General features: G+C 46.2%; 1 protein-coding gene across 1 annotated transcript; it reads left to right on the forward strand.

The window, feature by feature from the left end:
• Positions 1 to 4,408: 4,408 nt before the first annotated feature.
• Positions 4,409 to 15,853, forward strand: LOC130387917 (solute carrier family 26 member 6-like). Its single transcript, XM_056597212.1, has 15 exons — positions 4,409 to 4,536; positions 4,981 to 5,120; positions 5,359 to 5,469; positions 5,968 to 6,143; positions 7,242 to 7,406; positions 8,629 to 8,781; positions 8,926 to 9,008; positions 9,256 to 9,403; positions 9,865 to 9,978; positions 10,291 to 10,368; positions 10,549 to 10,644; positions 11,165 to 11,271; positions 11,642 to 11,711; positions 12,077 to 12,169; positions 15,626 to 15,853. Exons 1-15 carry the CDS (start codon positions 4,409 to 4,411, stop codon positions 15,755 to 15,757), a joined length of 1,794 nt encoding a protein of 597 aa, XP_056453187.1. The 3' UTR covers positions 15,758 to 15,853.
• Positions 15,854 to 16,971: the final 1,118 nt, after the last annotated feature.

The following is a 16,971-nucleotide window of genomic DNA, read 5'->3' on the forward strand; positions in this document are numbered from 1 at the left end:
CACTTTTAGGCAGGCGTGCACTATCACGCAGTTACGCAAAATAACTAACAGACACGGAAAGGCATGCACGAGGCCTTTATGAACGTTCATTGGAATTGGCTAGTCGTTGTTTATAGTTAGCACATTAGACTCCTTAGCAAACCAGCTCGAAAAACAACAAAACACCTCTTTACATTGTATTGCATGCACAGCAACACCGTGCAAAGCATAAATTGGTGACCGGAATAAAGTAGCAATGTAATCACGTATGTAAGAGCATTTAAAATCAACATTAAAATTACGCACGTGGTACAAATACAAAGAAAACAAATCTCTTTACGGGCGCAGCCATTTTTGCGGAGAGCGTCATCACTGCCCTCGGTCTACTCTCAGAATTCCGAGAGATGAAGACAAAAAGGGGAGTGCCTCTGAGAAATGCCACAAGAAAGCTGGGAGATTTCCCAACTTCCGACTCGGAAGGCATGCGTCCGAGGAATCTGGAACACACTATGAGCCCTGGGATGTCTTTCCCTCTCCCTCTGGGTCACAGTGGTGCTTGTACCAGAGCCGAGGTTTCACATCAATGTTAGTTTTTGGTGGGGGTCTCCAAATCAGATGCTAACAAGAGCGTGGGTGCGTATGCCTGTAAACATTTTAAAATTTCTAGACAATGTATAAATGAATGCCTTTGTTAGCATGAACATAATTACTAAATGTACACCATTAGAAAGTCATTAATCGTCAAGTAGTTAACTTTCAATAAACAAATTATTTGTTAATGCTTATTACTGAGTTAATGTTTAATAAATGTTGATTAATTTACCCTTATTTTAAAGTGGTACCTTATCTTCTTAGATAGTCAAATCATTACAAATTACCTCTAGTCAAAGTTTGTAGTGAAAAGATTAAGCGTGGTTTGATGGTAAACACTTAAAACTAGAAATAAAATAAACATAAATAACAAACAAAAGGGCCAGTGAACGGTTATGAATATGTTTATTTCATGTTACACCAATCACTGCGTGACATGTCTCGATCGACCGCATAAAAGCACAGTTTGAATTGAAACTTCTTAGCAATGCTTAAGATGACCAGGTTTGCACCCCATTGTCGTAAGTTACAAGGTGCCCATCGTCGGTCAGGGTCAGACGAACCCGAGATCTAGGAGTGGGAGTGTGACAACCAGTGCGCCAGAGTGCCTCATCTGCTTTGGTGTAAATGACCAGGTTTGTATCTTCCTGTAGAACCACTCTGAAAGCCTTGCCATTTTCAGTGTTGGTGGCCCACATTGGAGACCATTTGTAGACAACAAAGTTTCCATCGTCCTGTGGACATGAAGATAAGATATCGTTTAGGTGATAGACTAGTTTGCTCGTATGACTTTACTGCGTCTACATCTCTACGGATGCTCACCTGAAAGACGGCCTTGTGTTGTTGGTTGTTACTCATGAGGAAGTCCCCTTTAAAGAGCTCCTGATTGGTGCTGAGAGAGTTCCGACTCATGTTTCTGAGGACATGAGTTTGATGCAAGCAGATGCAAGTCAGAACATTATCATTTCCGAATGACCTTCTGTTTTAAAAGCAGGAAACAAGCATAGTGTATAGATTTCGGCAGCCAGACACGAGAACAATATGTATGCACAGGACACTGTTTTCGGGTGTTGAATTAGTTCCACACCAAACGCTAATTTTTTAATCCATTCAAATAATAAATTCACACAGATATATTGCTCTCTCAACATATTTTCAAGGGAGCCTACCCGGATTTGCCCTTCGGGGCATGAACATTTGGGATTGGAAACCATACTGCCCCCTTGTGTAAATGTTAATGTGACGTAGTAGCATAAATGCAGGCAGCTCTGCGAAGATCTAAACGTGGATGTTCTCAGTATGAAGTGTAAATCGATTCAATCATATGCCGATAAATGCCAAACAATAAAACTTTTATTCCAACAAATTCCTTTCACTAGACGTTTAATTTAGAATAAGGATAATCAGATGAGTGTCTTCTTAAAGTTTTCAGTCATCAGTTTACGAGTGCAGGTGTATCCTGAGGTATGAGACTCACCTGGGATGACAGATGATGCAGCTGTTGAACGAGGGATGAGAGGAGTTGCAGGTTTGTGAGTCGAGATGGAGAGCACCTCTGCTATTTATCATCCCCAGAGAAGGAAGTGGCCCTCACCACGAAGGGGGGCCCTGGTGAGGGAATGGGACAAAACCGGTTTTGTCACATTCTACATTTACTCCACAGGTCTTGATGCAGTTCATTCTGTATGAATAAACTGCAAGGGTCATCTAAGTAGTAAAAATAAGGTATACATAGTATTGATGATAAATAAAACATAAAGCTTAAGTAGCGAAATATCCAAAGCAGATTTGATCATTCGTAATTGGATAATATATTGATAAAATATGAAATTTAAAAGAATCAAAAATATATATTACTTTAAACAATATAGTGATCTCCATTCTGTCAGATTCACCAGTTCTCTGACTTTAATATAAAGACATTCATAATCTTTCTATTCACTGATTGTCAAACAGAATACTTATAATATGGACCAGGGCCACGCCCTCTTACAGGCACGATGAACCGTCCAAAACAAAGTTTACAACTTCAGATAAAAGTACACCTTTTATAAAATAATTGTAAATGGTCATGTCATCTAATGAGAAAAAACGAATATTTTACAGAACACATTGACTCATCATTTGTTAATAGTTGGCACATATATTTTAATCCGAAGTGTGTGTTTAAGGGAAGATTTTAAAGTCTGTCCCCTCTTTTAATGGCCTTGTGTTTGTCCCAAAGTGCTGTAAACATGTCCTCAACAGGCTATACCAACCCGACTGCCCAAAGACCAGGCTAATCTAATCAAGCTAAGATAAGAGAACCGCAGTTCTTCATGTATGGCCTGTCTGTCTGACGGCCTGTCTTCTTGGCCTGCCTGTCTGTCTGTCTTTCTGTCTTTCTGTCTGCCTGCCTGCCTCTCTGCCTGCCTGCCTCCCTCCCTGTCTGTCTGTCTGTCTGTCTGTCTGTCTGTCTGTCTGTCTGTCTTTCTGTCTGCCTGCCTCCCTGCCTCCCTGCCTGCCTGCCTGCCTCCCTGCCTGCCTGCCTGTCTGTCTGTCTGTCTGTGTCCGTCTGTCCGTCCGTCTTTGTCTATGATTGTGCAACATCTTTAACTCCACCCATGGCATCTAATTTTTCATAAATCAGTTCAGTCAACATTCCACAGCCAACAATAAGTACTGCAGTACTCCAATGCTGCAAGAAAAGGCCACACCAGTACCCCTCTTCAAGGACAACCCAGTCCGTCGTCTCTCTGTGGCTCAGGGAGCAGTAGTATGTAACTGACGATTCCCAGTGAACCTTGAGCTCAGTGCTGTCCTTTACCCCCATCCCATATCTAAGTTCTTTCCCCGATGGAGTGAACACGCTATTAGACTCAGATCCACTGAGGCGTGCGGAGAACGGACTGCCGTGAAGACCACAGAGGGCCAGCCACCCATCTGGTCTCTGCTGAAGACTGTTTTTGATTGTCTGCTGTATTTGATCTGGTAAGAGAAACAACATAAATCTGCTACCTGATGCTGGAGTTACCCTGTCTGGGAGTAAATAGTCTCTCAACTCTGCTGGAGGTGCGAGATGTAATATTACTGCAGTATTCTGTGTTCGTTAAGTGACCCTCAGACCGGCTCGGAGAAAAGCCGGCTATCTCTGTTATCTTGGCCTGATGCGAAGCTCAGAGATACCTGGTTTGAAGATACTACTCAGGGTCGTAAACGTTGAGGAGCCAAGGACAGTCCTCTGGTGGCTTTAGCGTCCTGGCACTAAGGATCCCATTCTGCCCTCGGTGTCCCTCGATCCTCATGGTTTCTGGAACAGACCGACCGACCTGTCTTCCACTTCAGCCCGCACAGCAGAAAGGGTTCTCTAGTACAGTGAGCAGGTGAGTTTACTGCCTGTACCGGCATTTACAACTAATCAAATCCAAAAAATACATATGTAATTTTGTTTTATATCTTTGAACATTAGCAGTTATGAGGATATGATGTAGGATGGAAATGTGGCAGTTGTCATCCGATAACAAAACCTACCTTACCAGACGGCAAACATACCTAATTGAGCAAGAGTTGTTTGTTCCTTTAGTGTTTGTAAAGAGGAAAACCTGATAGTATCCACGAAATAAAACCCACTTCTTGTTCCAAGGAAAATTGCAAATCAAGCAGCTTTTGTATCGTCATTGTTGTTGCTGCGAATACGCTGGCATGTTAAGGATAAGGTTACCGCTTATTCTTAACAATAAACGACCAGACACGTCTAGCTCTGTGGAGGTCACCTACCTCTGGATGTTGTCCATACTAAATATGTGGGGGTTTGGAAAACAAGGTGCTGTCCAGGGCAGTGTACCCACCGCCGCCAGCCATGACGGAGAGGAGGAGCGTGGGCTACAGCGTCCACAGAGAGGTCCTGGATGAAGGCGCCGTGGAGGAGATGGCAGAGAAGAGCGAGGTCAAGAGGACGCTTTCCGTCAAGGTCAAAGAGTCGTTGAGGTACAAAAGAAAGAAAAGTAGAGGAACACGACATGTTAGGAACGATAGATATCAACGTTTATATGCCGTGACTCACTCGTGGGGGTACATTTGGCCAAGGATACCAACTTTTATATCGTCCCGTAAAAATAAGCAATGCATGAATACATGAAATTCTGATTAATTCATTATGTGCTGGAAACCTTTTTTTTTTTGCTTAAACTAGCCAACGCATGTTAGATGTGTCACCAGATGTGTCCCCAGATGCAGATATAATGTAGACACATTACTTCTTGATCACTTCTTTTAAGGTGTATCATACAGTGCATCAAACCAGATTTGTGCACTCAGATTTCCGATGGCACTACAAAATGATGACGCCCCAATTAGTGCTCTATGGACTGAACGAGTGAGGGCCCCCTTTCATGTTTTTCTGGATGTGGATTATGCTGCACATCCTCCTAGGTGTTCCGGCCCCAGGATGAAAAGTCTCATCCTGGGATTCCTGCCTATCCTCTCCTGGCTTCCTCGATACCCGGTCAGGGACAACGCAGTGGGAGACCTGGTGTCAGGCATCAGCGTGGGCATCATGCAGCTTCCTCAGGGTGAGGAGTAACGGTATTCCCATAATCCACACCCGGTCCATGGGATTAGGGTGCGTAGGGAGGACTTCGGATATGGTTAGGTATTATCTTACATGTTTCGGATATTGCTTTGTCTGCTTTGTGTGTGTGTGTGTGTGTGTGTGTGTGTGTGTGTGTGTGTGTGTGTGTGTGTGTGTGTGTGTGTGTGTGTGTGTGTGTGTGTGTGTGTGTGTGTGTGTGTGTGTGTGTGTGTGTGTAGGTATGGCCTACGCCCTGCTGGCCGCTGTTCCTCCTGTCTATGGACTCTACTCATCTTTCTACCCAGTCCTCGTCTACTTCCTGTTCGGGACCTCCAAGCACATCTCCGTCGGTCTGCACACAACGTCTTATCTACAAATAACTATTATCAATACGATTAACAACGTTTTTATTATATTATATCCGTTATCAATGATATAATGCTAGGGCGTGCCATCGTAAACTATTGGCATCAATAACAGGTAGGGTAAAGAGTAGAACAGGGTGTGTGGGTGTGTGTGTGTGTGTGAGACACCAGTTTAATGGACTGGGATCAAGGGAGTTTCCCTTCATTTACAAAGACGGCTGGGATGGAGAAAGAGATGCAAAAATAACAGATTGATGATTTATCTATTGATCAACGGAATGATATGACCGATCATCTGACCGATAGCTTGACCAACTGCCCGATCAATCAATCCATTGACAGATAGATTGACGGATATATGACGGCCAATCGGTCAGTCAATTTGGTGCAATCACGAAATCGAACAACCAATCAAATCACAGATCATTCGACCGATGTATTGACTCCTACCCTACGGCTTCACTTCCCCCCCCCCCCCCCCAGGTACGTACGCGGTGATGAGCGTGATGATCGGCGGCGTGACGGAGCGCCTGGCGCCCGACGCCGACTTCCTGTCGTGGGACAACGTGTCCAACACCAGCGTGGTGGACCTGCTGTCCCGGGACGCCGAGAGGGTCCGGGTGGCGGCCGCCGTCACCTTCATGTCCGGCCTGTTCCAGGTACGCGCGCCGGGGGGGTCCACCCCGCTCCCACTGGGGCCCACCCCACCGGGGGCCCGCCCTACCCCATCCGAGTCCAGTCACATGATGCCGTCTGCTTGCTAGAGGACGTTTTTTGAGTAGCATCCAGCTGCAGCCCCGGAGCCGGGGCCTGGGGTGTGGCAGAGGAATCTGGGGTGTGGCAGAGGGGCCTGGGGTGTGGCAGAGGGGACTGTGGTGTGGCAGAGGGGCCTGGGGTGTGGCAGAGGGGCCTGGGGTGTGGCAGAGGGGCCTGGGGTGTGGCACCGGGGCCTGGGATGTGGCAGAGCGGCCTGGGGTGTGGCACCGGGGCCTGGGGTGTGGCAGAGCGGCCTGGGGTGTGGCACCGGGGCCTGGGGTGTGGCACCGGGGCCTGGGGTGTGGCAGAGGGGCCTGGGGTGTGGCAGAGGGGCCTGGGGTGTGGCACCGGGGCCTGGGATGTGGCACCTGTGACGTTTTGTCACAGTCGGCACCATGCTGCCCCAGTCGAGTTGTGCAAAGTAAATTTTTCCTTTTACAATTTCAATAAAATGATTAATTAATAATAATAATCATTCTAATAAAATATAAATATTGTATACATATGTTTATCTAACAGCCAATATCTAGGGGCCGACTGTGACACGAAACGCCGAAAAAAGACATAAAAACTGACCTGCCACACCCCAGGCCCCTCTGCCACGCCCCAGGCCCCTCTGCCACGCCCCAGGCCCCTCTGCCACGCCCCAGGCCCCGGGTCCAGGCCTGCAGGTGGATGCTATTGCTTTCCTCTGAGGAAACGGCTGTTTGTTTTTTTATCAATGTATGGCTGCAAGTTTAAAGGTTGTTGTTTCCTATATGTGTAAAATGAATGAGCAAAGAACCTTTCAGGTTGTGCTGCTCATTATGTAGTTCTACGAGTGTTTCTTATCCGATTCTGAGAATGCAGGCTCAACCAAGCCACACGTTCCTTAAGATGTTATTTTATCTCTGCACAACCATAGTTGCATAACCAATACAGGTCGGTCCAGTCTTTCGATGAAGCAACATGTCTAAAGGTCAAAGGTCATTGTGTGTGTACTTGAATGCATGCGTGTGCAGATCCTGCTGGGCTTGGTCCACTTTGGTTTTGTGGTGACCTACCTGTCAGAGCCGCTGGTCCGTGGCTACACCACCGCTGCTGCCATCCACGTGGTGGTGTCCCAGCTCAAGTACACCTTCGGCATCTCACCCGCCAGGTTCAGCGGACCTTTCTCCCTCATATACGTAAGTATCGACTCAGTCATGACTTAGCTTAATTTATAGACTGTATGTACCACAAAGACCATGAGTTAGCTTCACTTATATAGACTGCATGTACCACATAGACCCCATGAGTTGGCTTCATTCATAAACTGTTTGCACCACAAAGACCATGAGTAAGCTTCATTTATAGACTGTACACATATAGGCCTAGATGAGTTAGCTTCATTTACAGACTGTATGCCATATGTAAGAATACTCGCGTTTTCACTGAGCCAGCGTGAATGATGACTGAAATAATTCACTATCTTGCTCGAGGAATAACTACTCATACATTAGCTTACACTAACGATTAAATGCAGTTTGATATTTGTTTGAAATAACGAACCTCATCACTCGAATGACTCGATGAGGTAGTATTGGATGTCATGACACAGCTTCTTGGCACATACTGCCCGCCGTAGTTTTAGAGCGGGCAAGCACTATTAGTTTGAATGCAATATACAATTGTACCACTAGATGGGAGTAATTTTTACACAGTGTCCCTTTAACACACTCGCTCAAGCACAGATCAAACTAAATGGCGCCCTCTGTTGGTCAGAGGAGATTTGCCAGCCTGTCTTTGAAATTTGCTCTGGTATTGAAATATATTGGTTGGAGGGTGGAATGAGTGAAGTAAAACTCCCTGCCACTTTAAACTCTTTCAATAAATTTAACATATTGACTGCTCATCCGTGTAATCAAATGTTACATTTATATTAAATCAAAAAGGCACTTTTACTATTTCTCTCTCTCTCTCTCTCTCTCTCTCTCTCTCTCTCTCTCTCCCTCTCTCTCTCTCTGTGTCTCTCTGTGTCTCTGTGTCTCTGTGTGTCTCTCTCTCTCTCTCTCTCTCTCTCTCTCTCTCTCTCTCTCTCTCTCTCTCTCTGTGCGTCTCTCTCTCTCTCTCTCTCTTTCTCTCTCTCTCTGTGAGTCTCTCTCTCTCCCTCTCTCTCTGTGTCTCTGTGTCTCTCTCTCTCTCTCTCTCTCTCTCTCTCTCTCTCTTTCTCTCTCTCTCTCTGTGCGTCTCTCTCTCTCTCTCTCTCTCTCTCTCTCTCTCTCTCTCTCTCTCTCTCTCTCTCTCTCTCTCTCTCTCTCTCTCTCTGTGCGTCTCTCTCTCTCTCTCTCTCTCTCTCTCTCTCTCTCTCTCTCTCTCTCTCTCTCTCTCTCTCTCTCTCTCTCTCTCTCTCTCTCTCTCTCTCTCCAGACGGTGCTGGAGGTGTGTTACCTGCTTCCACAGACCAACCTGGGGGCCCTGGTGGTCAGCATTGTTGCCATTGTCGGCCTCATGCTGGTCAAGGAGCTCAACAACTACCTGGGCAAGAAGCTTCCCGTGCCCATACCTGTGGAGCTGATCGCAGTGAGGGCACACACACACACACACACACACACGCGCACACGCAAATGTAGATGTGCTCACACATATACAATTTTGCACATAAATACATGCACACAAACACAAACATATGCACACATGCTAACGATGTCCGTTTCTTCACTCTAGATTGTTGTTGCCACGTTGATCTCCTGGCAGGTCAACTTGGAGGACAAGTATGGAGTAGATGTAGTGGGATTGATCCCTTCAGGGTGAGAACACACACACTCACCGGCATGCACACACACACACACACACACACACACACACACACACACACACACACACACACAGGCGTGCACACACACAACCAAAGCACAAAGAAAAGGAGACACATACACAAACACATGCTTCAATGCATGCCTACTAAACTCTCTCTCTCTCTCTCTCTCTCTCTCTCTCTCTCTCTCTCTCTCTCTCTCCCTCCCCCTCCCCCTCCCCCTCCCCCTCCAACGCCAGTCTCCAGCCCCCAGTCCTCCCAACAGCCTCTCTGTTCGGTCAGGTGATCGGCGACGCCTTCGCTCTGTCCGTGGTCGGCTACGGTATCGCCATCTCGCTCGGACGCATCTTTGCTCTCAAATACGGCTACAAGGTGGACGCCAACCAGGTACAAAGACCGCGCATCCTGACCTGCTGGCTGCGCTGTTGTAGCTTCCTGTATGTATGCCCCACATATCTGGAGCCCCCTCACCGAGTCTCCCAAAGGTCTGACCCAATGCTTTATACTTTTAAGTACATTTCTAAAAATGTCCATAGCTTTTAGAAAGAAAAGAATAAATCTGCACCCTATTATTTATTATTCATTATTATTTTTTTATTTTATCGTCTTATATTTAACAGGTTTTTGTATTGTAATGTTTTTTTGTCTGATTGTATAGTGTTTTGAATGAAAAATGATCTATAAGAGAAAGATATTGCTACCATTATTATTTTTTATTGTCTTAATTTTTAAACTGTCTTGTGACCTGCCGATGTCGTTCACTATGAACAGCCTTTGTGTGTGAAGGGTGCTATAAAAAATAAACATGCCCCCTTTTGAAACCCCCATATGGTTTGTTCCTCATTAAGGAACTGATAGCTCTGGGTCTGAGCAATTCTGTGGGAGGGATTTTCCAATGTTTCGCCATCAGCTGCTCCATGTCTCGCACCATGGTCCAGGAGAGCACAGGTGGAAAGACACAGGTAGGTAGTACTTGTACAGGTAAACAACTTGTTAATCCATCATTTCTATATGTATATATAGAGAGAGAAATTATCCTGAACAGATCTATAGTTTATATCATATAACATTGCTTTGTTCAATGCTGGATTCTGATTGCTCAATCTTGGTCAATCAGCTCAGCAGCCTGTTATTTCTAGTTACCAGACTGCTGCCATGTGGTCTGTTGAACAGATCAGAGTTGAGAGTTGAAGCACAACTACTCTCTCTCTCTCTCTCTCTCTCTCTCTCCCTCTCTCCCTCTCTCCCTCTCTCCCTCTCTCTCCGTGCACTAGGTGGCTGGGGCTCTATCGGCAGTCGTGATTCTGTTCATCACTTTGTGGATTGGAACTCTCTTTGAAGACCTCCCTAAGGTGCTGAGTGTGTGTGTGTGTGTGTGTGTGTGTGTGTGTGTGTGTGTGTGTGTGTGTGTGTGTGTGTGTGTGTGTGTGTGTGTGTGTGTGTTTGTGCATGTTTTTGAGTGTGTGTGTGTTTTCATGCATGTGTGTGTACATGCATGCGTATCTTGAATTTGTGCATGCGTGTGTTTACAGGCGGTTTTGGCGGCCATCATCTACGTGAACCTACAAGGGATGATGAAGCAGTTCAAGGACATCCCAGCGCTGTGGAGGACCAGCCGTGTAGACATGGTGAGTGGGGGGGGGGGGGGGCAGCAGGGGGCGCACATGGCTGGAAGGTAGAACGTGCACAAAGTGCACTGCAGGCGCGTGCAAGGACAGAGGGGGAGCAAGGATAGAGGGTTGGTACACTAGATAGTGAGCAAGGACAGTTATTGAGTGTACTAGAAAGCTGTCAGGGTGGCATGTCGAGTGGGCTAGGAAGTGAACAAGCGGACATGAGTAGTGTACTAGAAGGTGACAAGGAGGCGTGTGAAGGGGACTAGAATGGTACAAAACAAAATTCATGATCCATAATTTATGATTCTATCTTTCTCTCTCTCTCTCTCTCTCTCTCTCTCTCTCTCTCTCTCTCTCTCTCTCTCTCTCTCTGTGTCTCTCTCTCTCTCTCTCTCTGTCATTCTGTGTGGGTGGTGACCTTCATCTTGGCTGTGTTGTTCAACCCTCTCTCTCTCTCTCTCTCTCTCTCTCTCTCTCTCTCTCTCTCTCTCTCTCCCCCTCCCTCCCTCCCTCCCTCCCTCCCTCCCTCCAGTGTGTGTGGGTGGCTACCTTCATCCTGACTGTGTTGTTTAACCCCGACCTGGGCCTGGCCGCCTCCATCGCCTTCTCTCTGCTCACCGTCATCTTTAGGACCCAGCTGTGAGACACACACACACACAGAAACACACACACACACACACACAGATCCATTCACACACACACACACAGATCCATTCACACACACACACACACACACACACACACACACACACACACACACACACACACACACACACACACACACACACACACACACACACACAATCATATTTACCATAATTGAGTTCACTTCGTTAGCTTTGTTAGGCTGACTCTTATTTGTGTGCATGCCTATGTGCCTGTGCCTGTGTGTGTGTGTGTGTGTGTGTGTGTGTGTGTGTGTGTGTGTGTGTGTGTGTGTGTGTGTGTGTGTGTGTGTGTGTGTGTGTGTGTGTGTGTGTGTGTGTGTGTGTGTGTGTGTGTGTGTTAGACCAAGCTACTCTCTCCTAGGTCGGGTAGGAGATACTGACCTCTACAGGCCAGTGGAGGAGTATAACCAGGTACAGCAGCGGCGCTACACAGACACAATCAGCACACTCAACTGTAGAGCCTAGAGCCTATACACAGAGGCCGGTAGGCAGACTGCTGTAGAACAGGAGAGTTACACTACATGTGTTGCTAGCTACATCTCCCTAGAGAACAAAAGTGTAAAACCCTACAGCCCACAAGGTTGTTCAAGGTCTTACTGAACATTAAGTTGGAGGTTGAGTTTCAGAATTTAATTAAATGATTTATCATTAATTACTTCTTGATTGATGATAGCTTGATTGATCGACAGGTGAAATAGGTGCCAGCTGTGATTGGATTGAGTCGTTGATGAACTGATTGATTGATGCATGTTATTGGTGGATGTTTTGATTGACAGGTGAAACAGGTTCCAGGCGTGGTGATTTTCCGCTCCTCTGCTACTCTTTATTTTGCCAATGCTGAGATGTACCAAGACGCTCTGGCAGAAAAGGTACACACACACACACACACACACACACACACACACACACACACACACACACACACACACACACACACACACACACACACACACACACACACACACACACACACACACACACACACACAAAGGCAGACATACACACTCAAATGCAGACAGACAGACACATACACACACAAATGCACCAATACCCACCACACACACACACACACACATATAGAGACAAGCACCCAAACATACAGGACACACATACACCACAGAACAATAATTGTATGCAGACTGTTTAAGTATATATTCCGATAGGCTCACATCCATGCATGGACACATACATCTACATCCTCTGAGCTGTTGGAGATATTTTCTGAGACCCTTTGACACACTAATTACCGTCCAATTGGTCTTGACATTTCACCATCTCAGACAGGCTGAGCACAGAGGAGAACATTGTCTGAGTGTCATCCTCTTTCCTCCTTCCTCTTCCTCGATGCTTTTGTGGAGCGACGAAGGGAGGGACAGCGGGAGAAGGTTTTCAGAGAGTTTACAGAATGGTTCATTCATTGGCAACACAGTTTTTTTTCAACTGTAAATTATTAAAAACCTGTTGTACGAAAGTCACTATGTCGGGCTGCCGCCGGGCTACAGAGCAGAACGATAGCTCGCTATCTGGGTCAAAAAACTACTTCACAAGCTGTTTGGATCTATTCAACTGGTTAACGTATATCCTTATAATTCCTTAATACCTTAAAATTGTAACAAATGTTTTTAAACCTGATCTTCCCTTAATACAGGAAAGTAAGCGTAGCACAGAGAATAGTTTCACTTGATTATACCTTAACCATACCCTATCAGACAGAAAACACAGTAGTCAATTCGGACTATTCTGTTTTTCCCCAAGTGTGTATATATATATATTAGGGCTGTATTTAATCGCGATTAATCGCATTATTGTCATAGTTAACTCGCGATTAATCGCAAATCTTTTTTCTATGCTAAATATCCCTTGATTTCTTTGTCCCATTAATTGTTCTAATTTTAATGCTCTTATCAACATGGAGAAATGCATCGGCTTGCCTTGTGCAAATGTTTTTTTATTGATAACAACATTGGCATATACTGATCAAGGAAGATACAAAAAAATGCCTATAGTGCAATTAAACGATGAACATACAAACATACTGCCTTGAACATAGCAGTCAGGCTACTGCTTCTTTGTTTTGAGCCAAAGAAAAAAAAACGTTTTTGTTTTTTAATACGAATTTGCGTTAATCGCGCGATAAAAAAAAAATAACGCTGTTGAAATTGGATTGCATTAACGCCGTTAATAACACGTTTAACTGACAGCCCTAATATATATATATATATATGTATATGATTTAATATATATAATATGTAAGCAGTAAGACGTGCCTCAGCTCTATTGTGTTGTGATGGTCACAATACAAACGCTGTTCTACGGCTGAACCGCAAAAGACTCAAGACTCACTCACCTAGAGCTCACCTAGACTCGTATAGCCGGGGTGGCTATGCAGAGAGGTCTTAAGTCCCTCCCCTCCTACTTGTTGTATGTTGTACATCCTGGCACTTAATGTACGCACTTAATGCATGTCGTATTTAGTTATAGTACTTAGTTATGTAGCATCTTATCATAGCTATCTATGTTGAATACGGGGAATGGGTTAACCTAGCGATTGTTGGTGCTTTGCACTTTGTTCTACTCTAACATCCTTACTCTACCGACAGTGATATATTGTTTCACTAACGTCCCGTGCCCACTACCTCCGTCCGTTGCGTGATCCCCATTGACTTTAATGGGGACGGACGCGCAATGCATTGTGGATCCGTCCGTTGAAAAAGTTGAAAAATGTTCAACTTTTTCGGCAGCGACGGATCCGTCATCCAATCAGATCGCGTCTGCAAATTTAAGCACTGTGACGCGACTCGGGCTCTGACGATACTGGAAAGCGGGAAAGCGGGTCATCTTGCATCGCAACAAGCAGGAAGTAGCGGGAAGAACCCGGCGAAGCGATTTGATCGGCTGACGGATGCCTCTGCAAAGACTACTCCCCCATCAGTCAGCCACGCCTTCCCACATCAGTCGATGGACGCATGTAGTGGGCACGGGGCGTTAGGCGCGTATGCTACATGCCCACTACATGCGTCCGTTGACTGATGTGGGAAGGCGTTGCTGACTGACGCCTCGTGCCCACTGCACCGTCAGTCAACGGACGTGGGAAGGCGTGGCTGACGGATGGGGGAGTAGTCTTTGCAGATGCATCCGTCAGCCAATCAAATCGGTTCGCCGGGTTCTTCCCGCTTCTTCCTGCTTGTTGCGAGGCAAGCTGACCCGCTTTCCCGCTTTCCAGTATCGTCAGAGCCCGAGTCGCGTCACAGTGCTTACATTTGCATACGCGATCTGATTGGATGACGGAACCGTCGCTGCCGAAAAAGTTGAACATTTTTCAACTTTCTGACGGTGGCGAACGCTCCAACTGAACGGACGGATCCACAATGCATTGCGCGTCCGTCCCCATTCAAAGTCAATGGGCAACGGTCAACTGACGGAGGTAGTGGGCACGGGGCGTAACGCCTCGTGCCCACTGCACCGTCAGTCAACGGACGTCAGAAGGCGTGGCTGACGGATGGGGGAGTAGTCTTTGCAGATGCATCCGTCAGCCAATCAAATCGGTTCGCCGGGTTCTTCCCGCTTCTTCCTGCTTGTTGCGAGGCAAGATTACCCGCTTTCCCACTTTCCAGTATCGTCAGAGCCCGAGTCGCGTCACAGTGCTTAAATTTGCATACGCGATCTGATTGGATGACGGATCCGTCGCTGCCGAAAAAGTTGAACATTTTTCAACTTTTTGACGGTGGCGAACGCTCCAAGTCAACTGACGGATCCACAATGCATTGCGCGACCGTCCCCATTCAAAGTCAATGGGCAACGGACAACTGACGGAGGTAGTGGGCACGGGGCGTAATGGGGGAGTAGTCTTTGCAGATGCATCCGTCAGCCAATCAAATCGCTTCGCCGGGTTCTTCCTGCTTGTTGCGATGACCCGCTTTCCAGTATCGTCAGAGCCCGAGTCGCGTCACAGTGCTTAAATTTGCATACGCGATTGTTACGTCCGCCGCTAGGGGAAGGGGTGGCAACATAAAACCAGATGTCTTTGGTTAACTGGAAGTTGTTTATTTAGCCCAGAGCATGGGATAATCAATTTAACACAAACAGAGGAGGCAAAACTACAAAAGGAAAAGGACCATTGGGTGCTGTCCAAATCAAAGAAATGAATATAACCAAGAACCAGTTCCCGTGTAGCAATTAACAAGAACCTCGATCAACCATCCAAGATCCTGCCGTTTTAGATAAAAGCGTCTGCTAAATGTAAATGAAAGGGACCGCCTGCACTGGGCCAGGATGGGGTGGACCCCCTGCAGGTTTCTGTGGCCCTGACTCTGCTCTCCTTCCAGACAGGCCTGGACATCACCAGCATCCTGTCGGCCAAGAAGAAGCTGGAGGCCAAGAGGAAGAGACAAGAGAAGAAGGAGGCCAAGAGGGCCAGGAAGGATGCTAAGAAGGACCGGGAGTTGGTAATGACATGACTACGTACCTGTTATACACACTGGGCAGGAGTACTACTGACCTGTTATACACACTGGGCAGGCTTACTACTGACCTGTTATACACACTGGGCAGGAGTACTACTGACCTGTTATACACACTGGGCAGGAGTACTACTGACCTGTTATACACACTGGGCAGGAGTACTACAGACCTGTTATACACACAGGGCATGAATACTACTGACCTGTTATACACACTGGGCAAGAGTACTACTGACCTGTTATACACACTAGGCAGGAGTACTACTGACCTGTTATACACACTGGGCATGAGTACTACTGACCTGTTATACACACTGGGCAGGAGTACTACTGACCTGTTATACACACAGGCCAGGAGTACTACTGACCTGTTATACACACTGGGAAAGAGTACTACTGACCTGTTATACATACAGGGCATGAGTACTACTGACCTGTTATACACAGGGCAGGATTACTACTGACCTGTTATACTCACAGGGCCGGAGTAGGCCTACTAGTGACCTGTTATACACACAGGCCAGGATTACTACTGACCTGTTATGTTGTGGGCGGTTGATGTGAGAGAGAGTTGTAGTACTGCAAAATCCTTAATACGATTTTAACAAAACAATGACCAAACAACACCATTACTACTAATAGCAGTCATTGTGATGTGACGTCACGATGTACAAGCCTTATAGACCCTTAACAGAGCTACAAAGGTAGGGACATCACAGCTGCCACTACCATTCCACCTCTGTGATAACTGTGGCCTATGAATGGTTATTTACTCTGTACTGTGATGCCTCTTTCTGTCCAGCAGGGGGAGTCGGAGTTAGAGAATCAAAAGGAGATCGCCGTTATTAAAATGAGAGAGGACCTGCGAGACCCGTCCCTCCCTCGAGCCGTCATCCTGGACCTCAGCCCTGTCAACTTCCTGGACACCGTGGGCGTCAAAACAATACGCAACGTGAGGGTCGACACTAGTTGGACGACACTACTAGACAATCACGACCACTAACTATACTTCAAATCCAGGCAAATTTTCTATTCTGTTCTATTATTGACCATTTTATTTTCCCATCCATTACATTGTGACTAATATATAACTTAGATTATGTTATTTATTTCACATGATGTTTTTCATTCATTTTTAGTATTGTTATTTTTGCCCATAAATGGGATAGCCTGTCTACCATGTTACGACAATGGAAATGGAAAAATACTAT

Source organism: Gadus chalcogrammus, chromosome 1 (genome assembly GCF_026213295.1).
Source record: "Gadus chalcogrammus isolate NIFS_2021 chromosome 1, NIFS_Gcha_1.0, whole genome shotgun sequence".
NCBI lineage: Eukaryota > Metazoa > Chordata > Actinopteri > Gadiformes > Gadidae > Gadus > Gadus chalcogrammus.

Coding starts and splice junctions, on each gene's coding strand:
- LOC130387917 (XM_056597212.1), top strand. CDS start 4,409: ATGACGGAGAGGAGGAGCGTGGGCTACAGCGTCCACAGAGAGGTCCTG. Junction 5,121..5,358: donor CATCATGCAGCTTCCTCAGG/GTGAGGAGTAAC, acceptor GTGTGTGTGTAG/GTATGGCCTACGCCCTGCTG. Junction 9,404..9,864: donor ACAAGGTGGACGCCAACCAG/GTACAAAGACCG, acceptor TTCCTCATTAAG/GAACTGATAGCTCTGGGTCT.